This window comes from Colius striatus, chromosome 2 (assembly GCF_028858725.1).
Source record: "Colius striatus isolate bColStr4 chromosome 2, bColStr4.1.hap1, whole genome shotgun sequence".
Lineage (NCBI taxonomy): Eukaryota > Metazoa > Chordata > Aves > Coliiformes > Coliidae > Colius > Colius striatus.
The window spans coordinates 67,013,792-67,041,780 of record NC_084760.1 but is presented as its reverse complement, the minus strand read 5'-3'; the positions used below and the strand labels follow the sequence as shown (position 1 = coordinate 67,041,780).

Genomic DNA, 27,989 nt, shown 5'->3' with positions numbered 1-27,989 from the left:
TTCCTCTCCTTTTTCCCTCGCAAAGCACTTAGAGGTATTTTTGCTCCTTCTTCCTTTTCCTGCTGTCATCCCACTTTCTACCCCACAGCGCCTGCCAAGCCTCAGCTGTCCAGGATCTCCGAGTGGCAGACGGGAGGGAGCCATGCCCTACCTCTACCAGGACTCGAAGCCGAGGCCAACTGCGCTGCCTGGGAATGCACGTGCCACCCACAGCTCAGGGAAGACCTACACGGAGCTGAAGCAGGAGTGTCTGCGCAGGGGAGTCCTCTTTGAAGACCCTGACTTCCCTGCCTGCAGCTCCTCTCTCTTCTTCAGTGAAAAGCCACCTATTCCCTTCATCTGGAGGAGGCCTGGGGTGAGTACGCCAAAGTGCAGAGGAGGATGAGCCTTTCTGCCCCATCATCCTGCCAAAAGTCAGAGCCCACTGTGGTTTGAGATAGTACCGAACACATGGAGTGTTCACAAGACATTGAGACAAAGTGTGTGGGGGAACCCTTCCTACCTCAGGGGCAATGGTGCAGGATCAGGATGTCACCCACAAAGAGCTCAAGCTGTTGGACGAGAGGTGCTGAAAGGCTTCACCCTGTGTCCAGCTGGTCAAAGGAGGTTCTCCTCCCCTGCTACTCTGCCCTGGTAAGGCCTCATCAGGAGTCCTGTATCCAGTTCTGGGCTCCACAGCTCAAGAGAGACAGGGAACTGTTGGGGAGAGTCCAGTGGAGGGCTACCGAGATGATCTGGGGACTGAAGCATTGTTCTCATGAGGAGAGCCGGTGGGACCTGGGACTTTTGAGCCTAAAAAGACTGAGGGGGGATCTCATCAACACTTATAAGTACCTAAAAAGTGGATGTCAGGAGGATGGGACAAGACTTTTTTGTGTACTGTCCAATGACAGGACTAGAGGTAATGGACATAAGCTGGAATACAAAAAGTTCCCCTTAAACACAAATTAAAACTTCTTTGGTGTTGAGGAGCCCTGGCACAGGCTGCCCAGGGAGGGTGTGGAATCTCCTTCTCTGGACGTTTCCAAATGCGCCTGGACAGATTCCTGTGTGGCCTGATGGAGGGGAACCTGCTTTAGCAGGGGCTTGGACTAGATCCCTTCCAACCCCTACCATTCTGTGATTATATGATTCTACAATTTTTTTTAGATGTATCTCATTGTAGAGCCACCCTTAATATATGCATATTTATGGACATGCACAAAGAACTCGTAATCAGCCTTCTCCCTTACATTATTGTCAAACAAAAGCAATGTTAAGAAGAATATAAGAGGACGTGCCAGGAATTAAGGGTAAAATACATTATGTTGATGTTCTATGTAAAAATCAAGTGTTGTTAATGTAGGGAATTCATAATTAAGGTTAAACTTGGAAAATTCAAACCTCTTAACCTTCGGAGTAGAGACTCTTACACTTATTGGCTCATTTCCATCATGAAACCCTGAGAGATTATAAATGCATGCCGTGGTTACTGAGCCATTCAGCAGTAGCCAAGGGCTTGATGAGTATCTCCTAATGCATCTTGCATAACAATCATTAATAACACAGCGAGAGCCTGAAGCTTCACTAGTCACATGCTCTCAGATCACAAATCCAATATCACTCCAGCTTCCTTCTCCCCATTTAACTCCGTAACTAATAGCCATAGCAAATATGTAGCTACATTTCACTTCTTTGCTAATGACTGACATTTATTCTCTTTTTCTTCATCATATGAAAGCTTCTTTCTTAGTGGAAAACTTTCTTTTGGAGACACTGACACCAAGGGAGACAAAAAACCCAAAATAAGCTTAAAGAAGGGTTTAAACTAGGGCTTATCTTAATCCACAATGATAGGCAATTTGATGCCTCAGCATCTGATAGTTAACACTTTGCCACTACAGAGCAGAATTAAAGCTCTTACTCCTGGACAAGTTTCATATAAGGAAAAACAGGAGACCACTACACATGGTAAGTGCAGCTGCCTGCCTTGCCTTACCTCTGCCTGAAAAGCCAGGTGGACGGTGAGGCTAACCTCCCAGCACAGGATGGAGCTGTGAGGCTGAGATGCTTTTGGTGTGGTGACTCTGGCGTTCTATGGGGCATCAAAAATGCAATTGCCTACAACACTGGATCAGAGAGATCGATTTTCGTTTGGCCAGACATTAGGTGCTAGTTTGTCTCTTTTTTTTTTTACATTTGGGGCTTCACAGTAATTAAACTTTTGCTGTAAAATGTGGCCAGGAGCAGCTGAGAGCTTGTGTGTCCTTGTATGTGGTACCCAAAGATGTGGAGAGCAGTCTGTCTGTTTTAGTTGTCAGTCTTCTTCAGGATCTTTGTACATTGAACTGGATACATCTCCAGGATGAGTTATCTGCAATGGGTCTGCCTTTACACTCCATTCCCACCATGTGAAAAGGTGAAGTTTTGTGAGATGCACACCTAGAAATAAAACTCAGGGAAGGCTGAGAGGGTGTGTAAGGATGGAGTTTTAGCTACGATCCTCTATGGTTCCTCAGCATTTAAGCTAAATCAGTTTCATCTCTATTATCCATCAGGAACAGCAGCAAAATAGAAGCACCGTAAAACCGTTTCAAGTTCACACTTCTTACTTTGCAAGTAGGATATAGGCCTCGAGCATGTGCTGAGCTGGCTGCCATGGCACAGCTGGCAAAGCCATAGTGCCAGAGAGTATGAGCACAAGAGCACAAGCCTCTGTGGAGGGTGTTCAAACTGCTGTTCATGGTGACTGGTTTTTACTACCTCTCCTGCCAGTATTTTACAGTAGCCTGGGTGAAGCATAGTACAATACATGAAGGTAATTGCAGGGCGAAATAATGTTAGTTGTCAGATTTATACTCTGTTAGAGTTTAACCTTTAGTAGTGAGAGTAGAGAAGATTTTCTCACAATTTTGATGTGCATATACCTGCATGGGTACAGAATTGTGCACAGCATGAACAAAATCCTCAGCTAGCCCTAATCTGTAAATCTCACACTGCAATCAGAGCTACACCAGATGAATTTTCACCTTCTACATAAATCTTAAGTGCTCTGAGTCGTAAAGATATATAGCAATTTCATTTAGCATTTCTTTTTCGTTACAAATAAAACCTTTCTACCTTATCAAAATTTTAGAATAAGCTGAAGAACAGAAGAGCCTCTCCTCATTGTATTTCCCCCTTTAACCTCCCATCTTTTCACTTGGTTTCCCTTTTTACCTTCTTATTTTATGCCTAAATTCAATTGCTGGGATAAATTCAACAGTTCAGTGTCTGGGAAAGTTCAGTGTCTAACTTGAGGAGTGGGGAAGGAAACCCTAAGCCAAAAAAAAGCAATGCCAAATGAGTCTATGGTCTACAGGAGGAAGTAAAGAGATTCTGCTGATATGAACAGCCACTGGCAACCAGTATGACAAGTACTGTGTGCTGAAACCAGGCAGTGAAATGAAATCACTGAAACCAGGCCAGCTAAACAGCCTCACCCTCAGCCTGACTTAGGCCTCCTTGTACCCGCTCTACCAGCATGAGACAGAGGCATAGGGGATGCACTTTGTTTTCTTTTGAGCCTAAAGAAACACAGGTTTGATGTAGCATCAGGACAGTCATGGGTTGCTCTGTTTTATCTCCCCGAGGACTGCATGTCCTACTTCTAGGCAATATCCTTGTGCAGGCAAATCCTGCATGTGAATGCAAGATCCACCTCTGGGCTTCAGCCTTTGACTTGCTGAAAGCACTGATAGACATTATTATACCACCCAGTCTGAAAATCCCTTTAAAATGAATACTATTTTTCCAACATCCACTCAAAAACTGTAGAGTGTGGATTTATTTTGTGTTAGAGGAGAATGTGGCCCAAGTCCAGCCAAAATCCTTTCAATTCCTTTTCATTGGTTTTTGTATTATTACAATTCTTGTTTGCTTTAGATGTAGGAGACTGAAAATACTTTGCCATGTGTCAGTTGTAGAGCTGTGAAATAAGCAATGAGCCATGGATGTAATGTCCAGATCCATGTCAGTGGAAAGGTTTTTTAATCTTGTCCCTTGCTACCACAAACAGTTTCTCAGTAATTGTTCTTGTTGTGAGAATTATGTACCCCAGAAGCAACGATGCTAAAACAAGGCATGTTACTAAGCATCAGCTACTTTATCAGACATCATTATATTAATGTCTACAGGCAATGAGCTGTGTTTTTTATTGTTCACTGCCAGTCCCAGCAAGGCTGTGTGTATTTATCAAGCAGGAGGGCCAGGTAGGGAGGGGCTGCTGTTTGATTTTCCCTTTGCTCTGCACACTGGGGACTTGACATGCCACGGTGTCTTCTCTCTGAGCCATCTGTGGCTGAGGCACAGCCTGGCTGCCACCTCCTCCCCAGCAAAGGCAAACAAAAAATATGAAAAGCAGCTTCCTCCTGAATATTTCCTCTGCAGGGTGAGATTTGCTGGAGCAGTGCTGGTTCACTGGGGAGAGCATCCTGCCTCCAGCAGTAGCCGGCAGCAGATGCTGAACAAAACTATAAATAGCTTGCCCTGATGGCCTGACAAAATGCAGTGATACGAACAAAATGCAATGCAATTTCTTTCTAGGCAAGTGCAGGGGTCAAATAACTGAATGGGTTCTAGTATTCCTGCCCCTCTTCGACCCTTTTTCTCTCTGCAAGCTTCTGCTGCTTAGGGAGAAGAGTCTGCTTCATGCCGTAAGGTTTGCAGTAACATATCAGGGCAGACTGACTAACTATAGTGATAAATACCCTCCTCCTCCCTTTTCTGGTAACTTCAATCAGTTAAAATCAATTGGAAAAGGGGAGAAGAGAGAGGAATTCCTGCCACATTTGTTGGTTTGCCATTGGAATTTTTCTCTCCAGCTGTGGTGCTAGCAGTTGAACTGAAACAAATGCTTTGAAACTGCTGTTAATGTTACCATGAGCACCAGTTCCTCTGACCTCTGAGCACACAAGGGTGGGTAGTGTTAGCTCCTCCTAAAAATTAACTCTGTAAAACAAATAAGGCTGGAGTCTACCTGTGGTGTTTGCTTATTTGAGGAGGAAATGGTCTTGTGGTTATCAGACACTGTATGTCCCAGGTACTTCTTGCACTTAAATAAAAGGCTTAATAGTGCGTTTGAAGGTAAGTAGAAGATCTTAATTACTCCAGCCCTTGAGGGAAAACAAATAAACAAACAAAAGCCATTGTGAAGGGCTGTAGCCTAATGCTGAGATTCTAGCCCAGGCTGTGCAATGGGTAATTTAACAATTACCCACAGATGAATAAAGCATGCCAGCCTTTCATTAGCAGCCAACTAATTACCAAAAGAAATAAAGAGGGTAGTTGCTTCTTTAATTGCTCTACAGTGTCGTTAATTTGCAAGGATTCCTCACCTAGTTTTTTGTGGTGGCTATACTAGTACAGGCTAATATAGTTCGTGGCACACACCATGCTGCACGTCTGGGCTCTGAGTGACAGTGATATTTTTCCTGGCATGTTAGAAGTAATTTCTGTGTCTCTCTCCCACTCTTGCAGGAAATTGTCAAAGACCCTAAATTTATCCTTGGAGGAGCCACAAGAACTGACATTTGCCAAGGAGATCTCGGTGAGTGATTCCCTTTGGGTGGATGTGTTCATGTCTGTGCCCTGTGAAGAGCAGCTGGAATATCCTCACACATGAGGGGATGTTGTCCCTCCTGAACTAGTGAGAGCAGTGAAGCTGGAAGAACCACCCGTGCTCACTTTGCCTGCAGCCACTTGTTTTGTGGCACCCTCCCACCCATGGCAGGGACCGTCCTGGTACAGTGGGATTCAAGATCAGGGAAGGATCTCTACTTGAGAGTACTGTGAGCCCAAGGGAGCCTTTTGTCCATTGGAACTTCCAAACTGCAGTACTGTCTGCCCTGACCAGGCAGGGACAGCCTCCTGGGCTGTCTTTTGGATTTCAAGAGGGGTGGCAGCTAACTGGTGTAACATCTTCTCTGGCCCACACACCACCTTCCTCTTGAAGGGAAGGAAATTAGGGTTTTTTCCCCACTTCTCAATTCACAGGTGATTGCTGGCTACTAGCAGCCATAGCTTCTCTCACACTGAGTGAAAAAACACTAGCAAGAGTGGTGCCACTGGATCAAAATTTTGGGCCAGATTATGCTGGAATATTTCACTTTCAGGTAAGATGAACTTCTGGCACAGCATGAACACATTTCTGTCATTACATGTGGTCTATTTTGCCAAGGGTTTGCTAGGTAGTGTGAAGGAGATATTGAAAAAAACAGGGATTGCTGAGCTTACACTGTTGTTCATGTTTTGAGAAACAACCTGGAGGGTTAGTTCAGCCTCCCACAGGCATGCACATAGCCACTTCTCCTCTGTGAGAGATAATTTCACATTTTCCTGGGCACACAAACCCAACTTAGGATATAAAGCCTTAAAGGAGTTGGACAGGGATCTGTAATACCTGTGTGTCTTAAAGGTGAATCACATGGTGACTACTCTTGGAGCTGTACGAGTGACATTATCCAGACAAGGAGCTACAGTGCAGCTTTTAGTCTTACACTTTTAGCCTTTAGTCTTACACTTTTAGCCTTTAGTGGAAACAGATGATTTACACACAACTTCTAATCAAGGCTATGGTTTTCCCTAACTTCCAATTGGAAGTGCCAGAGTCCTACGCCCAGGAAATGACAGGCTGTCTGCAAACTCATGCCCCATCCTTTCTAAACAGTTTTGGCAGCACAACGAGTGGCTGGATGTTGTGATTGATGACAGATTACCCACCTTCAAAGGCCGGTTGGTTTTCCTGCACTCAGCTGAATGCAATGAATTTTGGAGTGCCTTGCTAGAGAAGGCCTATGCCAAGTAAGTCACACTGCACATCCATCATTTGTTATTTGTTCACACCTTATTCACAAATTGAACACAACTCAAGTGAACGGCTTCTATCTACTAAATTGGGGAGGGGGGTGAGTTGCATTTGCCCTGATCTGAAGATGTTATGCATATCTCTTGTGAGATAAGCACACCTCTTCCAACACATCATTGCTGATAACAAGAGATTCAAAGCCTGAATCATCCCATTTGTGTCTCTGCTGAGACTTCAATTGATGGTCCTGGCTAACTCTGTATTTTTAAGTGTTTTGTCAGCCAGCAAGCCACTGACACACAGTGATATTCCAGACTGGCCAACCTCGTACTAAAGGAAGCCCCAGGCTCCCCAGGCTTTAAGGATATGGAAAAAATAATTAATTAAAAATGCAGCAAACAGGGAGAGTAGAATGATCCAAATATTCCTCTCATATCTTTATTTGAAAGCATGTCTCACAGTCAGCATGTGTTTTCCAGGCTAAACGGCAGCTACGAGGCTCTGAAAGGAGGCAGTACGATAGAAGCCATGGAGGATTTCACTGGGGGCATAGGAGAAATGTACGAGGTTAAAAGGGCTCCTGACAATTTCTATGAAATCCTAGAGAAAGCTCTGAAAAGGTGCTCCATGGTGGGCTGCTCTATTGATGTAAGTAAGAAACTGGGTTTCAGTTTCTCAGTTGAGATTTGTGGTTTCTGTGTTAAAAATACCTACTTTTTTAAAGACTACTTAAATGAAGGACAAGTAGATGGGTACATATTTAACTCTGCAAATAATAGCTATGAACTGATAGATATGTAATATTAATGTAGTGCTTAGTACAGTTGTTTACAAGAAAAGAAGATCTGTCACTTTTCAGTAGTGTAGTGGCCACTGTGTTTAAGATGATAACGTCATGAATATGAAAATGACTTTTATTTCCTGACTTATTTGGTCGGCTATCATTAAAACTGGCCACAGCATTTTGAGGATCAACTGGTTTCAGAGACTGCAAAATTTGTTATTTTCAGCCATCGATTCCTTAACAACATCTGTGGGGACTTGGAGGATTCAAGACAATTTTCAGGATCAGTACATTTGTTTGTAAACAGGGTCTAGGGCTTGAGGTATGTCAAGTTGATCCTTCCAGAGGCTAAAGCCTCCTGCTTCCTCAGAGAAAAGGCTGCTGGTGGGTAACACTTGCATAGGTTACTTATACTTTGGGGTTCAGTGTTTTCTGACTTGAGTTTCCCTTTAATTCCCAATGAAGTTTTGCTGCTTTCAAAGCATAATTAAATATTCATTGAACTAGAACTCAACTGCCTGATGGGATCCTTCACTGACATCACTGCTGCATCAATGTATTTTTACAAAAAAACAGACTATATTAACACCTGATCTCAGTCTGAAAACACCTTTTCCCATCCCTTGTCTGACACAAACTGTATTGGAATGGGAGTAGAGCTTGAGATCGCAGAAATGTAGATGATGTTGATACAAAATCACAGGGTCAGAGAAGGTATTTCACTCTGGAACCACCTTATTTTCCCTCTGAGTGAGCAATGCTGAAAAAAAAAAATAGAAATAGTGTAATAAGATAACTATATGACATTATTATATTATCACAACAGAATAATGTTATTATAAAATAATAATGTCAAATAATAAAATAATAGCAAATAATAGAAGTAATACCTTTGCACCCTCACTGTCTGCATTGTGCAGACAGACAATCTCCTGATTAGCCACTGATTTCACAGCTGATGCTTGGATGGGACCAGGTGGCACCGCTTGCCATCTTCCTCTGAAGAGAGAGATTCATTTTTATTTCCTATCTTTCAGACCATCAGTGCTGCGGAGACAGAAGCCAAAACCCCTTTTGGGCTTATAAAGGGCCATGCTTACTCTGTGACTGGCCTTGATGAGGTATGTTTAGCAACATGGGGCAAAGAGAGACCTGGGGAAAAGATCATAGAATCATGGAATAATTTTCATTGGAAAAGACCTTTAAAGCTATCAAATCCAACCACTCACCTTGCACTACCAAGCTCACCACTAAATTATGTCCCTCAGTACCTCGGCTACACAGCTTTTAAATACCTCCAGGGATGGGGACACCACCACCTCCGGGCGGCCTGGGACAGTGTTTGACAACCCTCTCAGTGAAAAAGTTCTTCTTAATGTCCAATCTAAACCTCCCCTTGTGCAACTTGAGGCCATTTCCTCTTGTCCTATCATTCAATACTGGAGAGATGAGACCAACCCCCACCCCGCTACAGCCTCCTGTCAGGTAGTCACAGTGATCATATTTTGCCATCAGCCTCCTCGGCTTGCTCTCCAGACCTTTCAGCAGCTTTGTTGCCCATCTCTGGACACCCTCCAGCACCTCAGTGTCTTTCTTGTAGTGAAGGGTCCAAAACTGAGTACAGCCCTCGATATTTAAATACAAATATTACATAATTATAATGTTTATACATATAATAAAAGAAAGGATATGTAGTGACCTGAGCTAGGTGAACCTGCTTCTGCAGGGGGGTTGGACTAGATGATTTCTAAGGGTTCCTTCCAACTACTACCATTCTATGATTCTATGAGTCTGTGTTTATATTAAAAGATAAAGGAATGTCCCCTAACCTCAGGTGACAAGGGAAGTTATCCTGGGAGAGCAATCCAAATTCACATCCGTGTTTCCCTCTCACTTCTCCTGTAGCAATCTGCACCATTTTCTTAGCTGTTTCACCAGCTGGCCCAGCCTCTGGACACCAGAGGAGTTCTGCTCCTTATCGCTACTGACACTTGGTATTTTCTCTTTCTTCCATTCCCCAGGTGAGCTATCGGGGCCAACGAGTGCAGCTCATCAGGATAAGGAATCCCTGGGGTCAGGTCGAGTGGAACGGCCCTTGGAGTGACAAGTACGTGCACTGCCCCATACTTGATGGCCTCACAAAGGCCAAATCCCAGCTGCTGCTCCACACTGAGCTCTCTGCAGCCCCATTTGTTCCACTTGTTGTTGTAATACAACATCCATACTTTGTTCTAGTGCAGATAAGATGGAAAACTGTATTGTATTATCCTCTCTAAGTGGCTTCTGAGTTTTTAGTTGTATTTACAATTCTGGATTTCTAAACATGCCAGGAATAAGCAGAAATCTTGCAGGTTATTTATGATCATTAAATAAGATCCTCTCCGTGTGGTACCCACCAAAGTTGTGGAAGGACCTGAATCCACAACAGGATTGGTCTGAAAGCCAGACTGGTTTTATCACCAAAGGTAAACAAATTGCAAAGAATACAAAAGAAAAAGAAATACCTAGAAAAAATTCTACTACATTGCCCCCCAACATACACTTTAAATACATTTTTGCACATATGCATAGCTTCATTTTTGTTTCAATTCTTCTACCAAGGATATTTTGTTCACATAGATGTGGAGACGAGGAGCCATAATTTGCCTGGCCTTTTAAAATTACTGAGACATGTAGTTCTCAGCAGGACTGCTTTGAATGCCCCTGTCCTTAACATGACTCAGAAATGAATGAAATATTTTCATGTCAGCTCTGATCCCTTGTTATCTTGAAAAAGAAAAATGTGGATAATTGGCATATACAATGAGTGATTAAATCTCAAAAAGAAGAAAAAAAATCGAGAGGTTACAATCAGGACAAACATCTGGCAATTTCTGCTGTTTATTGAAAAAGCTGTCCCTGCAAAGCAGAGCTCAGATTCTGTGCTTGGGAGGTTTTCTGGAGCCCAATAGGCAGAGAGGCTCACAGGTCAATACAAGAATACGTGTGGTTGCTGGAATGAAAAGCCTCAACACAGGTTGCTTGCTGCTCCCAGTTTCTTATGCTAGATTGGAAATGCAGTGGGGCATTTCCAGTTTGTTTTCTTAAAAAAAAAAGGCTTAGCAGGTTTTTGTTTGTTTTTGACCTGCTGCAAAGTTGGAGTTTGTAGGGGTGGAAGAAGAGGAAGCAAAGACTTTAATTGGAACCCCAGTTCATCTCTCTGTGTGGGAAAAGGAGCTTATTCATCTCCCATTGACTCAATTTTGAAGAAACATCTGGCCCTAAATTACTGGCAAACAGAAAAGAGGAGATGGTGCTACAAATAGAAAGCAGATTTAAGGAGGGGTTTGGCATACCAAAATCTTGGCATTCACCAATACCCCTATTATCCCCAACTCCAACACCTGACAGCAGTCCCAACTGAGTGCAGGCAATAACTCAGGCAGAACCATCCTGGAGCAGCTTTGGGATCTTTGGACTGATCCTGCTTCCAGTTACATTAGTTGGGTCTCTGTGCCCGTGACTGACAGCAAGATACAGGAAATCTCTTAAATGCATCTGTGTTTGTGTGAGTCTCTCAAATAAAACACATCTGGATGAAGACACATGCCTGCTGCTGTGTCCAGCCAGGCATTCTGAGACAGGGAAATTTAATTGCTGCATATGCATAGTAAGACTTTGGTTTTCTTCTGTTGCAGCTCTCTGGAGTGGCGTTCAGTCAACCCATCAGAGCAGAGGCGCCTGTCTCAGGCAGCAAAGGATGATGGAGAGTTCTGGTAAGCCCCAGGTTTTTAAAGTGTGTGGCTCTAGTCAGAAATCAAGGCACAAGTGGCCAAAATGAGCAATAAGGAGGAAGTCTCTGTGAGAGGTAATGCTCAGTTTCTGCATAAGATGGGACAGGTAGAATGCTTACTGAGTTTTCTGTGTGTTTCACGTGTGTCCGTATTTATTTCAACAACAAAAAGCATTTTTAAAGTCACTTTAGTTAATGGCATTAGCATGTTTAAAATGCTATGTGTCTATCATGAGTGTATTACCCTGTATATCCTTCCCAATAGAAAGACTCAACAGAAGGGAGCATTATATTGCACTGTATCGCCTCTGAAATGCCTTGGGGGTTGATGCTAGGCATAAAATGAAAGGGAAGGGAGTCCTGAGGAGCAATACCACTTGTTACAGAAAGTAAAAGAACGCCCAGATATGTGTGAAATGATGGGAAATTTCAAGAAAAGATGAAATCAAATGGGGAGAAAAAAAAAGAAGTGGTGGAAATTACTTTTTATGTGTGAAGTTTTCTTCATGCCAAATTCATCTGCTCAGACAGAGCAGATGGCTGACTTGCACATGATTCCCCCCCTACATCAACCATGCTGTGCACTACTGACAGCATGCCTGGTCACACTTTCTAGGGCCAGATGCTTATCTCTTTTACAGAGGGGTAAATCTAGTGAGGTATGCAGTGAGGTTATACAAGATTTTTCCTGCAGGTTAAACCAAAGCTCAGCTTCAGGCCTGAAAAGAGATTTGAGATAGACAATGCAGCACATTGAGTCACATAAAATGACTTATCTCAAAATTTGATAGCTCTGGAGGGAAGCAGGTCCAGTGGCTGATGCATTACTTCAGTATGTTTACATAAGATATTTTGAGTTCATTTACTGTTGACATTGCAAATGCAGTAGGGCATTTCTAGTTTTTCCAAAAAGCTTTTGTGGGGCTTTTTTTTTGTCTGTTTTTGACTTGGCTACAGCTGGAGCTTATGGGGTGAATGAAAGGAGGCAAAGACTTTATCTGGAACCCAAGTAACTCCAACAAGTCTCTCAATACAGAGAATTACTTGAAGCTTGACTTGTGTATTTAGAGGTACAAGTGTGCAAGTAGGCATCAAATGAGCAATGAAATTCAAAGTTGTCTGTCCCAACAGAGCTAAGCTGGTAGTTAAGTAAGTTCTTGGAAGGCCAATAAAAATTAATGAGGTTGAACATACCCAGACAAATGTTGACATTCCTCATCCAGCATCTCAGCCATTTAGAGCAGAAACAAAAGCTGTTGAGACCGAAATTTCTGCTGAAGGGGTGAAGTGGACAAAAGTCTTATGCAGGAAAAAAGAAATGCTTCCAAATCAGTCAGGCAAGTTTGATACCAGCTAAACCCTCCGCCCAGTCCATCAGACTTATTTTCCCTAATGCCTTTTGACTTCTGTATATTTCTCTAAGGAGTGTTTGCCCCTTTGCCCTCTCTAAACCACAACTTGCTGGTTTCCCCATCAGGCTTCACATACAGATTTTGCATGAGCAATAATGGAGTATATCCCCAAGGACATTAAAATAGTCAGAGGAGGAAAGAGGTGAACCCATCACACTACTAGCTTCTACTGAAGTAGACTTTATAGTAAGTTTTACAGTCAGTGAACTCTTTGTATGTCATTTCTTAATGTGTCTGGAAGCTGAAACGGAGCCCAGGAAATGTGCTATTCACTCATGAACAGCTTCTGCAACTCTGCTGCAGGTTTTGGCCCCAGCTTATTCCAAATCATGTGTCATGGGCACATTGCACACAAAGCAACGGTTATTTCTCCTACACAGGCTCATTTCTGTTAAATGAAAGAGAAGAAGAGGAAGAATAAATAGGTCTGTTTGTTCTCATGTCTTGTGTTAGATTTCATCCTAGGCAGAACAGGAACGAGCTGCTCTGTCCCTGGGATTCTGGGGAGTATGTACTTCTGCTGGGCATCCTTCACTGAAGGATGAATAACTGCCTGTTCCCTTGTGTGTCTGTCACTCAGGATGAAATTTGAAGACTTCAAAGTGCATTTTGATAAAGTTGAGATCTGCAACCTGACTCCAGATGCCCTGGAAGACAGCACTGCCCACAAGTGGGAGGTGACCATCCACCAAGGAAGCTGGGTCCGGGGATCCACTGCAGGAGGATGTAGAAATTACCTAGGTAAACAGATACTGCTTTGAAAATGAGAAGCAGGCACTGAAATTTCTACCTGCCCTCAGCCACCTTTCCTGTTACCAGGATTGTGAGTGCAGACCAGGACGGGTCATAGAATCGTTTTGGTTGGAAAAGACCTTTAAGATTATTGAATCCAACCACTAACCTCACACTGCTAAGCGCACCACTAACCCATGTCCCTCAGCACCTCACCTAAAAATAGACATGGCATTCACATACAGGGCTGTTAAATATCTCCAGGGATGGGGACTCCACCCACCTCCCTGGGCAGCCTATTCCAATGCTTGACCCTCTCAGCGAAAAAGTTCTTTCTAATGTCCAGTCTACATCTGGACTGGTGCAACTTGATCTCATTTCCTCATGTCTTGTCATTCATTACTGGGAAGAGGCTGACTCCCATCTCACTACAACCTCCAGTCAGGTAGTTACAGAAAGTGATCACGTTTCCCCTCAGCTTCCTCTTCTTCAGACTGAACACTCCCAGTTCCCTCAAGCCACTTCTCATCAGACTTGTGCTTCAGATCCTTCACCAGCTTCTTTGCCCAACTCTGGACACACTCCAGCACCTCAGTGTCTTTCTTGTAGTGAGGGGCCTGAAAGCAAACAAAGTACTCAAGGTGTGTCCTCACCAGCACCAAGTACAGCTAGCAGGAACCAGCCGAAGGGTCAAATGTTCGTATGGTCCCACTGGAGACTTCGCAGTACAAGAGCTGCTTTCTTTGCTCTTGGGTTTGCTGGATCTGATTTGCCTCTCATTTACATTTGCATGAGCAGGACCAGCTCCAAATAAGTCATTTAAACTGCTGCAGTAAGTGTAAAATGAGGCAAAAATCCATCTCAGCCAGCATGTTTATATGGCTCTGAAGTGTCATCATGGATCTGAGCCATGTTACTCCAGGCTGGCACTAGCACTATGGGATCATTGTAACCATCTACTTTTAACGAAATCCCATCTGACAACTTTATTTAAACCATCATAATTTAATAAAATATCAAACCTAAAATCTTTTCTACACCTAGTTCCATGAAGGACTTTGGGATTTGACTTATTTTCTGCAGAACTTAGTGGAAAGAAGCTTGACAGCTCATGGAAAAACTAAATTTGGGCAAAACCTCAGCTTAATTGTCCTTTTTGTCTTCTTTTTTTTTCTATTCAGTATTAGTAGTGGTGGTATTATTATTCTGAGGCAAGAAACTCTCTGATATTCTTTATGTTGGCAGAGACTTTCTGGACAAATCCACAAATCAAGCTACATTTGACAGAAAAAGACGATGGACAAGATGGCTGCACATTCATAGCAGCACTGATGCAAAAGGATCGCCGTAAACTCAAGAAGTTTGGTGCTGAAATGCTGACCATTGGCTACTCTATTTATGAGGTACTCTTTTGCTTTTACAGTGCAGTAGCCACACTATTAGCATTAGCATCTTTCCCTGGGTTTGTACCCCTGCCAGTCATCATGTATTTTTAGAGCCCTTGCTCTGAGTTACATCAAGCCCCGCAGAGGATTTTGATGCGATTGAGATGGAGTCCTCTCAGAGGAAGATTTAGGAGTCCCTTCAGGGCCATGGGTTCCCAGGATAGACTCCTCAGCCCCACGATTCTCTCATCCCCTGCCTGGCTCCCGGAGAGGGGATGTTGCTTCTTACAAGCCCCTCGGGGTGTATCAAACATAAGGATGCCTGTCCCTTAGTGAGCTGGAATTGGCAAATATCTTGTCACTGCTCTGTGACATCCCTCCTGGGATAGTAATATTTAAAGGCAGAGAATGTTTAAGCAGAAAGACAATGTCCCAGAGCCCTCTTAGGCTGTCTTCTGGGCGGGAAAGGACCACTGGTCATGGGTGTCTCCCATAAGGTAGTAGGTTGCTGTGAGCACCTTGGGGAAGGAATGAGAGTCAGAGTCACAGCGAGGGGAGAAGCTTATGCCAGGTAGTTTGGCTCTGTGATTGCAAAGTGGGTAAGGATGGGCCCCAGCACACCATAGCCAATGGAGCACTGCTTTCATTTCCCCTCCTAGAGCCCTGGCAGAGATGGACACTTGGGCAAAGACTTCTTCAGGTATCACCCCTCCAAGGCCAGAAGCAAAACCTACATTAATTTGAGGGAAGTCTCTAACCGGTTCAAGCTGCCGCCGGGCGATTACATTCTTGTTCCAACCACATTTGAGCCACACCAGGAGGCAGATTTCTGCCTGAGGATTTTTTCTGAGAAGAAGGCCATCACTGAGTAAGTGAGCAGAGAGCCCTGAGCCCTCTGGTACTCGCCTGTGCATGGGGCTGGTGGCTGCTTGAGAGAGCCTGTCTCCTGGGTACCCTATAGCAGAGCCCTGGCGTGGAAAATTCCCGTTGTGGTTTTTTTTTTTTTCATTTGTTCATTTTTTCTAAACCTGGGTTGTTTTGGGTTTTTTTTTTGTGAGGAGTTTAGGAGGGGGAAATAGTGTTTGCCACTGAATCTGCTGAAAGATTGACAAGGAAGAGTTGCTAGCTGCCTGATATTGTTTGGGAATCCAGGAGTGCAGCAGTGTTTGTTTCCTCCTAAAGTTTGTTCAAATGAGTTTTATATTCTAAAAGGATATTGAGCCTGTGCACAATGAATAAAGAATGAAATTAAGTCTTTAGCAGACACCATGCACAGGTGTGCTCTCCCTGAGTCCCAATTAAATCCGCTTTAAGGGCTTATAGCCAAATTTAAACAGTGCAAAAACCTGATTGTCTGATGAATTTTACCTAAACTTAATCTGTTCAGTAAAAACCATTTTTTTAATTCACCTCTGGAAAACATCATAAGCAAACTTCCACCTCAAGCTGAATATCTTCAGATAATGAATAAGCTTTTGTTTTCTTCAGGGATCTAGATGAGAACGTTGCCATTGATCTCCCTGAGGTAAGTCTACAGAGTTAAAATAGCAAGAGAGTAGGTCAGCGGAAGCTGGCGCACGCTGCTGTTGCTGTCTTTGGCTAAAACACATTCATTTCACAGGAATGCTGCACAATTGCCAGCTTTGTGTATGTGACTGAAACGTTCAGTTCTGCTGAATATGGTAAAAGAGCTGTAACAATCCAAATCAGAATGGCTATCCTTCTGCATCTGCTTGAAGGCAGTCAGAGTCAGCTAGCACCAGAGGCGCGTGTCAGCCACCATGGAAGAGCACCAGGGAGGCACGTGGCCCTTCACAGCTCTTAACATTTTATTTATTATGAAAAAAATAAGAGGCAAGAGAATGTCCACAGACCTACATTCATTTTGCATGCAGACATCTTTGTTTTACTTATCAATGTCTACAGGGCTTGGGAAGGAAATCTCTATGCATGTGTGTGCCTACTGAAATGATTAAGTTCTTTTTTCCCTGAATCACCTGGTGTGCTTCCTGAGCACTAATTGCAGCTGAGTCTGAGTCAGCTCCTATTTAACTGTATCCCTGCAAACAAGGCATTGATTATGGTGTGCCTTCCCATGAAAACAAGCTAAGCCAAGGTCTCCCATGTTCCTCTTTAGTAAAAATGATCCTCCAGGGACCAGTTAACAAGTACATCTCTAATTCTGGGATCTTGGGGCCATATTCAATAGCAAAGTAAATCTATTTACCTGTCCCTATATCATTAAGATACTGCATCCAAACCTGAGCAGAAGGAAGTGAGGAACATGCGTATGGTCAAAAATGGTGTGAGTGGCCAAGCAGTGTCACTGCTGGTGACAGTACAATAAATAGCATCTATATTGTATCTTCTGTGGGTCAAAGAAACAAAGCCTGATTCTTTACTTCCTGTGCTGTGCTCTTGCCTTCTTTTCCCCATTTTTTTTTTGGCCCAAGAACTCCTCCCTGCTTACATGGCCATCCCCAACTACACTAGTGGCTCTACTCTGCTGCATCTCTTTGCTCATCAGCATTGACCAAAGCCCAGATACTGCAGCCCTGTGTCTGCACTGAGGCACACAGCTGACAGGCAGCTAGAAGTGCTTCCAGGCTCAGGATGGTGCTGGGTAATGTGTCCAAGTGCAATCACCTCTGGCTGGTACTGTCAAGAAGGGTGAGAAATCTCTGGGTGGTGCCCCTGGAAAGAGCTCAGTAGAACTGTGGTTGTTGGAGGACCAGGGAAGTTGAATGGTGCAGGAGAGGAGAGGTGTTTTCCAGGATGAGTGCTCTTGGTTTTGACACAGCCGAGGCAATGGCACACTGTGCCATTGCCCAGGTGAAGAAAATGAGGGGGTGAGACTCCCCTTGTGCAGCTACATGATTGGAAGGCTTCAGGTCTGGCAAAGTTCAGGAGTATGTATATTCTTATTTTAAGATGAACTGTGGTCCCCTGATGCACAGAGGGACTATGTGCAGGAGAAATGTCATGTTTTACAACACTTATAATGATTTATGTGGTCAATGTTGCAGCCTCTAAACCCAACCCCAAGCCCTCAAGAAACTGAAGAAGAAAAGCAGTTTCGGGAGCTTTTTGAGCAGATTTCAGGAAAGGTGAGTGCAAAACCCTTGTGGGTCATAGCAACATTTAGAAAGAGAAGTGATGCTTCTGCTCCCACCCAGGGCCAGGTGAAACAAAAATTATGTCTTTTGAGAGGAGTGAGCTGAATTGTAGTGCGTTGTTTGAGCACCAGATGTCACCATGTCTTGTGTCTAGATGGAGCAGGGTGCAGTCTTCGGAGAGCAAGCAGGAGGACCAAAGCTAGAACTTAAGCTCTGAGTGAACCTACTTGGATCTGTGTCCAGCTACAGTTTATTTTTCTTTAAACCAATGTTTCCCATTTGAGATGTCCTTCAGGCAGCCTTATGCACAGCAGCACCTCCATATTTTGCCGTTTGTCTGATTACAGAAACATTCAAGTAATAGATGCTACACTTCTTTTTTTACTGTAGGACATGGAGATGTCTGCAGAAGAACTCCAATATGTTCTGAATGCTGTATTAAAAAGAAGTAAGTGCTGGTAAACTCTAAGTTAAAGGCTGTAAAGAACTTAGAGCTGACATTAAGTTCATTTAGTGTCTTCTAGCCAACCAGGGCAGAGCCAGGAAAACACCTGGTCTATGATCTAACCACTGAGCTTGCCCGGCCTCTGGCATGATCCATGTCAGTTCAGCTCAGCAAGGCCAGCTCTCCATTGCACTGCTGCTCTGCTGTGGAGGGACAGGCACTGAGCTGGGACTTAGAAGAACAGTTTATGAGCCTGCTACAGGCCTTTTATACAATGGGAAACCTGTTGCTCTCTGAACCCTATCTCCTGGTTTATGAAACAAGGACAGTATCTTCCTGCCATGTCTTCTGTAAATACCTCTTCTGTCTGGGCTGTGATTACTCTATAGTGAGGGCTGCCTTCATCTCCCAGTGCACAGACCATCCCACAACGAGGACTAAGAGCCAGCCATCTCTGCTTAATGAAATCCTATTTTCTACTTTCAGTTTATAAAAGGCAGGTTTGCCCAATAACTTCTTTTTTTTATTGTTGTCCTTTTTCAGCAAAGAACATCAAATTCAAGAACTTAAGTATCATTTCATGCCGAAATATCATTTCCCTTATGGACGTATCCTTTTGCTTGAGTGCTTGAGTGCACTTCCAAAAGTAAATCTCAGATTACTTCTTGTATAGAACAGTGCATTTTTCAAGCTGTGGTTTACTTGAAAAAGTCCTAGAAGAGATAACTCAAGAAAATCTGTTGTCTGGAGGGTTAATTTCATCAGAGAATGAAAGGAAATTAAGGTCAGAAAATAAGGATCAACGGAATGTTGAAAATTACTGATATCAAAGCTGCAGAGGTTTTTAACAATTAGATTTAGAGTTGGAAAATCTGATCTTTCAGCTAGATCCTGGAACTCCAGGAAGCAGACGTGTGGGCGAGACTTGTCTGCCCAAATTTAGGCATTTGTGGTGTAGGTGTGTAGATGTGTACATCTAAGCTAGCTTTCTAGACTTCCTTTATAGATAATTATGCATGTTCTGGATCATGCCTAACTAGAAGGGATGCAAAATGACTGCCCAGGAATCAGGTGATGTACTTCCCCACCAGATTCATCCTTTGCAACGTTCTGGTGCTTGTTGAGTTCACTTAGCATGTCTTCTCCTCAGAGCTGTTTTGTGCAGTATGCTTTCCTGATAGACCATTTTGTTCCACATGAGACAAAACAGATACAATCCTAACAAGGCAGCTATCCAACGTTTGGTTTATGTCTTGCTTGTTCAGCTGAGAAGTTCTTATCTTCTATTTTTGTTGCTCCAATCCATGGCAGAGGTAATGTCCTCTCCAGTGCTTCTAAGAGAAAACAGACAAAACCAACACGATGTTATTCTGTTAAAGCCATGTCCATAGTGTTGAAATTCAGTGCAGATCAGTCACCATGCATAAGCAAGGAGAAATGGAGGACCAGTCCTAAGCATCCTCCCTTAAAAACCAAACTTTAGTTGGGAGCTGGTCCATGTTCACATCTCATCCTTACATGGTATTGGGACAGAGCCAGGGTCTGCACTTGACCCAGGAGCATGGCAGCAGTCCTAGGATTACTATTTAGGATATAACTAAATAGTTTCCGTGATTTGCAATGCTTCCAAGCAAATCTCTGCATAGTTTTGAATAAATGGGGAGACATCTCTTTTTCTGCTTTGGAAGCACAAGGAAGGTAGACACAATCATCCCACTCTGGACACAGTATTTGGAGTGCAATGGAGGAGCAAAATTACACCAGTATGAACCTGAGTCAACACTGGCAGAGTCCCCTCCATGTCATATGCCACCAGATTCCCTGACTACAGTCACCGTGTGGTGGCGTGGAGTGGAGACTTAGTTCCATCTGATGCCAGGAAGGAGAACATGGATGAATGAAAACAGTTTTTGCAGGACTGATTACATCCTTGGGATCTGTGAGTGCTCTCAATAATGTCACCAGTGTAGATGCTTAAATACCAACAGGCACTAGCTAAGACCCCACTTGGCACATTTTGAACTTTGGGAATGTTTGCTGAGCTGGTGTCTATCTGAGCAAAGGCTTTATCCTGGCAAGTAAAGATGGAAAGGGAAAGGGGATTGGGCCCTATCCCTTATTCAGCATTTCAAAACAAGTGCCCTATCCTGCAACATGGGCGACATCAGTAACTCAGTAAAATACAGATTAAGACCCTCACACTTCAGGTAAGGTGACAGCCAGGGAAATCTGATCACTACCCCTCAGGACTGCTATACAGGCAGATTTTCCAGACCATAAGGATCAGATTTTGCCAGCCTTGCCTCACACCTCCCATTAATTTTTCGTTGAGCCACCACAACGGGGCCTGACCTCTAGATAAAAATCCTGAATAGCACATTGGTTGACTAACTCCTTCAAGTATAGTAGCAATTTAGTTTAATCAGGTGATTTCATACTCTGAATCATTTATATCCCATTTACATCCAAAGCTGTTCTTCCCTTAAGATAATATAATCTGTCTTTCTCCTGTGAAGCCTGTATTGCTCAGCTGTGTTTGTATATCACATAATGTTCCCCAAGTATCACAGGCACAGCTAAGACTGTTACTGCTCTAGCTGCACCTCGTGAGAAATCCCAGTATCAGTTTCAGGAACACCATAGGCTTTTCAGGCAACTTAACAGTTTCTGCTTAAAGGAACAACACTGAAAAATTCAAACAGAATTTGAACCTCAGTTCAATGATTTTCCTTAATTCAGGTTACCAGACCAATGGCAATGGGAAACTGGAATTTAGTGAGTTCAAAGTTTTCTGGGAAAAAATGAAGAAATGGCTAGTAGGTGGCATTATTAATTGCATTTGTTTCTACATTTCATTAGTTATTTCCTGCATATTTTATTATGCATGCACAGACAAAAATGGAGACGAGGGTGTTACAAGAAACAATTTAAACTCAAAACATATGTTTTAAAATACAGGGGCTTGTTTGCATAGGCAAAGACGTTCTTCACTTTCCGTGATGCTAAACTGTAACGGTTTTCTGGAAATAACAGAGATTTTTGTGAGCAAATCAACTATGTTTGGGATAAAGAATGCAAGGGGCACTAATAAGCAAGCCAATTGAAATGAAACATAAGGACTTTCCATTACTGCTGTTGTACAGAGGAGGAAAGTGATGATTCATGACTAGTAGGAAGCAATCATTTCCTAAGTCACTGCGTTTCCATTATTGATCTCTCAGGAGTCAACTGTACTGAAGTCTGGGAAAGTGTTGGTTCTAATTTTAAACACGTTTCCCTGCCACTGTATATGGCAGTCAGAACCAGCAGGCTCGCAGAATCAGGCCACAGATGGAATATTTAAATAAAGACATCATAATTGTTTCCTCATGGTCGTCAATAGCCTCCTCTGAATTCGTGCCTCACCCAAGCATTCAAAATATGCAGCTCTCTGCTTCTTGTCTAGCCCATCAGAAATGGCTAACTCTTCTTCTGATGCCACATCTCTCTCAACAAAGAACACATTGTGTTTTCACGAGGGGGCCTGAGAAACCCTTGTATCCTCCAGGAAGATTTTTATGTGTATTTCCTGGAAAATTTTAAGCTGGATGTGGCAACAGCTCTAAATAACTCATATTCCAAGGGAATGTCTTGTTTGTTGTCTCGTTGAAAGGATAGAATGTAACTCCAGTTGAATAATTATTTAATATTTATGTTAAAATTCAAACCCTTTGTACCAGTTCTTTTGGTTGTACCACGAATGTGGCTGTTTAGACCTCTTATACCTAGAAGCAAAGGATTAAGTGATGATTATAACCTCTTCATAAACTTGTCTAGCCTTCAGAATTATAGAGAAAAAACATAGACAGAGATTAAGGGGATGTGCCAGTTAAGAGTTAAAAGACAAAGAGTAATAAGTCCTTCACAGATAAAATCCCTTTTTTTTAAAAATCGTGGAATTTTTTATCAAGAGTAACTCACTGGTTTTGAATGCTGGAATTTGACAGTACTTCTTTTAGTTTCCCAACAACCTATTCATATAACAAAGAGAATTGGGACCCAGATTTACTCCTCAGTTACAAAATCAGATTAGATCTTGACCAAAGTCCTGTTGACTTTCTTAAATGCTTCACTACATGGTTAAACACCTTGCCTTTCTATCCCTGCTCCCTTTCATCTGCAAATTCTGAACTTTCCACGTGCTCCTTTTCTAACAGAATATCTTCCTTCAATTTGACTTTGATAAATCTGGCTCCATGTCCTCCTATGAGCTTCGCAGTGCTCTTAAAGCTGCAGGTAAGACAAGCGTGGCGTTTTATCTGGCAAACCTGTGGGGCAGATGGGCTGTGGGTAAAGAGGGCCGAAACCAACTACACAGGCTAGGTCTCCCAGAACAGAGATTACTAAAACCCAGACAGGACCATCTAGAGAGGACACTGAGTGGACTAGTTTCGCCCCAGGTATCCCCAGCCCTGAAAGGCACTCTAGACAGAGATATCTTTACATTTTTATTGAGCTCTGTTAAACTCACCAGGGCTGCACATATGCAGAACTAGATCCTGAAACAAACCACTTCAGAGTCCATCTCCACACAAGGGCTGAGGGAACAGTGAGTAAACTGTTATGAAGAGCATTCAGTGCATTTGTATTTCAGCAGAAATTATTTTTATTGAAGCACTTAGCAGTGCAGAAATCCCTCCAAATTTCCAGGAGACAGGATGGTCTCTCATACTTCAGAAAGTGCATGCACCACGAACTGCAGTGACTGCAAAATTTCTTGCTCAGAGTTTATTATTCCTTACAAGCTTAAAGAACTTTGTGGTCAGATTGCATTTCTGGATGGACGTGTGCCACAGAGCATCCACCCATTAATTAGTTTTCAAGCTTAGTTAGCAGAGATGTGCAGATTCCCCCCTGGCCTGGGAGGCTGCTCACTTTTCTTTTGCACACCCATGTCTCTGGGCAGGATACCAGCTCAACAACTACCTGCTGCAACTGATTGTCCTCCGATACTCTGACGAAAGGTTCCAGATCGAATTTGATGATTTTCTGAACTGCCTGATTCGCTTAGAGAATGCAAGTCGTGAGTATCTTCTTCCTCTGGAATTCCTTCCCCTTTGACAAAAAAAAAAGGGGGGGAAAATGTTGCTGAGCAAATGGCACAAGATCTGAGAACGTGTACATGGCTAACAGAAAGGATCTGTGTTTAGCATTTGCTTTCTGGGTGGCTCTTCTGCAGAGTGAAACATTTTCTGCTACTAATGGAAAATTTCTGCTTGCAAGTAGTGCCTGCTTCATAAATTCTGCAGCAATGTAGCAGGCATGTGAGGAATGCTGGCAAAGTCCGTGTTACAGCCTTTCAGTGGCTCAACTGTGAGCTTGATTTGGGATCACAGAAGTTCAAGGTTCAAATATTGCATCTGCCTCATGCAAAGAAGTAATTGGCTTGTGCTCAGGAAGCTATCTCCTGTACCTTTCACATAACTTGTCCACTTCTGGCTCAAGACTCGATTCCCTAGATCTCAGATCATTTACATGTGGTATTACTCTCCTTTCAGAGCAGCGGTAGTAGAGATAAGTAAAATGCCTAGATAAATGCTGAAGTGATCATTAGTGTGGCTCCAAATTCAAATCAAATGCAACTCACTAAACAAGAAGCAAAATTAACTTTCCTGCCTGAGGTTTTTGTTTGTTTAGTTCTTTCCTTTCTGGTTCTATCTGTGGCAGTAGAAGTACTAATCTACTGAGAGAGAAAAGTTAAACAAGCTATATAAAGAAAATGCAAATTACTTGACTTAATTTTAGAGTATCATCCAAATCTGACTGTTTAGCCACATTCAAGACTCTCTCTCCCAATCAGACAATCCTGAAATGAGGCTTGCACAAAGGCCTCAAGTCAGCAAAACGTCTTCTTCTTTGTCAGAGCAGCAAGCACCATCAAGCAGTCCACCTTTGTACCAGGCCCTCCCTCTCCCTGGCACAGCCAGCAGTCCTTGTGGGATGAGGAGTTCATGTATGAATTTGAATGAAGCGTATTTATAGTGCCGGTGTCCTGTTTTTCGTTTCAGGAGTGTTCCAAGCACTGAGTGTGAAAAGCAAGGGGTTCATTAACCTGAATATAGGCGAGGTATGAGCGCAGCTTTGTAAACACTGACAATGATGGGGCTTCTCTAGAGCTTTGTCCTCTTGTAAGAACTGGAATATTTCTGCAAGACACTTATGTCCATGAGAGTAGACGGGGGGGCATCTGCCGTAAGTTTTGGTAGGGCTGGGATTTTATAGTGCATGCACAGATTACATCTCCTCCATACTGTTTCCTTCCTTCTTTGCTCTGTGTTCCTGTGTCCTGATGTTCCCATCTCCCTTTCTAGATTCTCTGCTTTTTCCATCCTCAGATACTAGCTCTCAATGGGCAAAAGGGGAAGCACCAGACAAGGAGAGGGGTCTTTCACTATCTCTGAATCCCCCAGGAGGTCACATCAACCTCTCCTATGCATGTTCATCATCTGCTCCTCACACTACTCAGCACAGACTTCTTATTTTCTTCTGTTCTCTTTCCCTCCTTGTTGCATATGTGGTTTGTCTCTCATTTCACACTAACCCAAAGCGTCCGAGGGCAAGGCATGATGAATTCCCAGGCTCAGCAAATGTGAGAGCCCATATTGACTGCTGGGATGAAAACAAAATCATCACTGTTATCAGTATTTGATGCTTGGAGAGCTCTGCCTCCTTTCCTCCAAGCACAGAAGCAAATGCTGGCAGAGGTCTCTCCTTAGTGACAAGACATAAAAGCCAAGTGAGCAAAGGTCATCTTCCCTGCATGGGGTCAATTCAGAGCAAGGCACGGCTTTTGAACATCTCTCTCTTTCATTTGGGGAGAGGGGGGGGGAGCGAGAAGGGCCTGAAATAATTTATTGAAAAGTTGATCTTTCTCCTGATACTAGTTTATCAACCTGGCAATGAACATCTGAAGAAATCTGACTTGGATGCCGGGAGTTCCTTGTGACATTGCTGCCAAGACTTTTGCCCCAATAGCTGAGGTCCTTTTCACCTGTAAATTTTACAAGAGATTTTGTGTGGAGGAACATGCAAGCAACCCACCCTTTCTGGTTTCCAGCCATGTTGATGAGTTCAGCAATCAGATCACATTTTGGTTTTGGTTTTGGTAGTGGGTTTGTTACTGTGAGAGGAGTTTGGATGGGACACACATGCCTCTCGAGCAGACCAAAACTCACGTGCCTGGATGACCACAGGTTTTTGTGAAATAGGATTGTGTTTACTTTCTGCACAGCACAGACTTATAGACGTTAAAAATCTCTTCTGCTGCTTGGCTACAGTTTACTGTAAGGTGCTTTGGAAAATATAAGATTACATCCAACTTTGTTTGGTTTGGAATTTATTTCCAGGCATGCTGTGCAGCTACGTAACAAGTGCCCTGTTGTAGCCACATGAATTGCAGTCTGGTGGATTGCAAACAAAGGAAGACTAGGGAATGTATACAAGAAAATTCATCCTTGAATGACAGAGGTCCTTGGTCTTGGTTTCCTTAGAAGGATGCTTAAATTAAGATTTGACATTCATCACAGATTTAATTTAGGGGAAAAGTGTTGCATCTCACCTTGCCTTAGTCTTTTCTCTGCTACCAGCAAAGTTTTTTTGCAACACACTTTGCTCTGTGGCCAGAGCATGTCCCACACACCAATCTCTGTGGAGCTGCACATAGCTTGCCTTCCTCTTCAGAGAAACACGTTGGCCTCGGAGACAGCAAACCCTTGTGTGGGGCCATTTTCCTCCAGGCAGTCTGACATCATGTCCCACACCAGAAGAGCAATGGTAATCATTTTAGCTTAATTAAATGTACCCATTGGTAAGACCCTGATCTCTGCAGCTATTGCTATTTTGAGTCTGTGATTTACTTACTCCTTTCCAGCCCCTACCATTCTGTGATTCATGTGACATGGGTAGCCACTGCTGACTTAAAAAATACCAGTAATAGCAGCCAGGGATTTAAGAGGTCTTGATAGGATTTGTTTCCGTGATTATCTTCATAACTTATGTCTATTGTATAATGAATCAACTGTCTGGATTTGTGTTCTAAAACTTTTCTTGCAGCAAAACAGATGGCCTCAGAGTAGCTTTGCATCCTGTACTCTCTGGGATCACTGAGACAGCCAGGGCTTAGTTTTCTCTAGATTTAGACCTAAATGAACAATTCTGGAAGGAAAAACAAGCTGCACTAAAGGTGAACTTGAAAAATGAAAAAAAACCCACAGGGGTTGTGCTGTTTAAAATATCATTTTTCTTTTTTCCCTAACAATTATAATGTTGTAACTCTGTAGAAAATGCTCTGGTGCTATCTGGGAGCTGAGCTAACGGTTGCAGTATTTGATTAACCGAGGTACTCGGCCCCTTGAGGTGTATTGATTTTCAGATGTGCTGTTTGTCTGCCCTTCTGACATCACTGGAGGCAGCTGTCTAAATTTCTGAAAGTTTGGATGAAAATCTCTTCTATCCTCGAAATGTTTGGCCTCATACTTGGAATAACAACCAAAAAAATCACAAATCCTTAATTGGTTCATTGTGTGAGCTTCGATGTGGACACGGGTTGGTTGTAATATGGCACTGTTCAGAAGCCGTGAAGAGGGAAAGAAGGGATGTCTCAAAGCCTGGTATTGCCAGTGTAGCTTTCTGTTCCTCTGCACAGAGCTGGGAATGTCTTGGTGGAATCGGGATCAATATAAGAAAGTGATAAATATTGAGGTGGGAGCAATGGAGCACAGGTAAAAATCTCTATATTTAATAAAAAAAACCCACGCTGAGGTGTTCTGTGCCCACTCGAGGCAGTTACCTGCTGTCTGTATCACAAGGAATCAGAGAGCCGGCATCAGAGACCTTTACAAACCAAGGCACTTTCCCAGCCAGCCAACTTGCTGCAGAGGGCCACGTCCCCATCTCACCTTGGGGTTTACACGACACCCATAGCCAGAGCAAAGGTGCATGTAAGGAGGATTAAGTAGACAAAAATCTGTACATAGCACTGCAGCTGGTGGAATACCAAGCCCCACACAGTGAAAATTCATCATTTCAGAGCTTCCCACTGCCTCAAGATGAGGCCAAGATATTCACAGTCATTTGTTTTTTTAAAGGCAGCAAAAGCCAGGCAGAATCCCACATCTCTGGCATCCTCCTGGCACACATGTGGCCCAATTCCCTGCTCTGTTCACACAATTGAGCCACTTGTGTGGGTCTGAGCAGCTACAAACCATCGCCAGTGAGGGCACGGACTTTTCTGAGATGAGGGAGAACCAAATCTGAGCTGCCAGATGGACTTGAGAAGAGTGAGTAAAGACCTGCAAGGGCATTCACCACACATAGCATTGTAAGCAGAATAACTGTTACCCAATTAAAGAGCGAGGGAAAGCACGTGGCACATAAACAAGTTGTTACTGGAGAGGTGCACTGAAAGATTTTTACCTGATCCAGAGCTCTGCTTTTTAAAAATTTGCAGACTTCAAGTTACTTCTGCACATTTAAAATCTCT

At 43.2% G+C, this 27,989-nt stretch overlaps 1 protein-coding gene across 1 annotated transcript; it reads left to right on the top strand.

Annotated features, from left to right (window-relative positions):
• The first annotated feature begins 42 nt into the window (after nucleotides 1–42).
• CAPN9 (calpain 9) lies at nucleotides 43–25,901 on the top strand. The gene is made up of 20 exons (XM_010197913.2): nucleotides 43–355; nucleotides 5,497–5,566; nucleotides 6,013–6,131; nucleotides 6,686–6,819; nucleotides 7,303–7,471; nucleotides 8,645–8,728; nucleotides 9,629–9,714; nucleotides 11,285–11,362; nucleotides 13,372–13,532; nucleotides 14,769–14,926; nucleotides 15,568–15,776; nucleotides 16,397–16,433; nucleotides 17,935–18,015; nucleotides 18,415–18,472; nucleotides 19,013–19,077; nucleotides 21,217–21,285; nucleotides 22,666–22,744; nucleotides 23,415–23,531; nucleotides 24,517–24,575; nucleotides 25,393–25,901. The coding sequence occupies exons 1-20, from the start codon at nucleotides 143–145 to the stop codon at nucleotides 25,417–25,419; spliced, it is 2,073 nt and encodes a 690-aa protein (XP_010196215.2). The 5' UTR covers nucleotides 43–142; the 3' UTR covers nucleotides 25,420–25,901.
• The last annotated feature ends 2,088 nt before the right edge of the window (nucleotides 25,902–27,989 follow it).

Coding starts and splice junctions, on each gene's coding strand:
- CAPN9 (XM_010197913.2), top strand. CDS start 143: ATGCCCTACCTCTACCAGGACTCGAAGCCGAGGCCAACTGCGCTGCCT. Junction 6,132..6,685: donor CTGGAATATTTCACTTTCAG/GTAAGATGAACT, acceptor CTTTCTAAACAG/TTTTGGCAGCACAACGAGTG. Junction 19,078..21,216: donor ATATCATTTCCCTTATGGAC/GTATCCTTTTGC, acceptor TCAGGTTACCAG/ACCAATGGCAATGGGAAACT.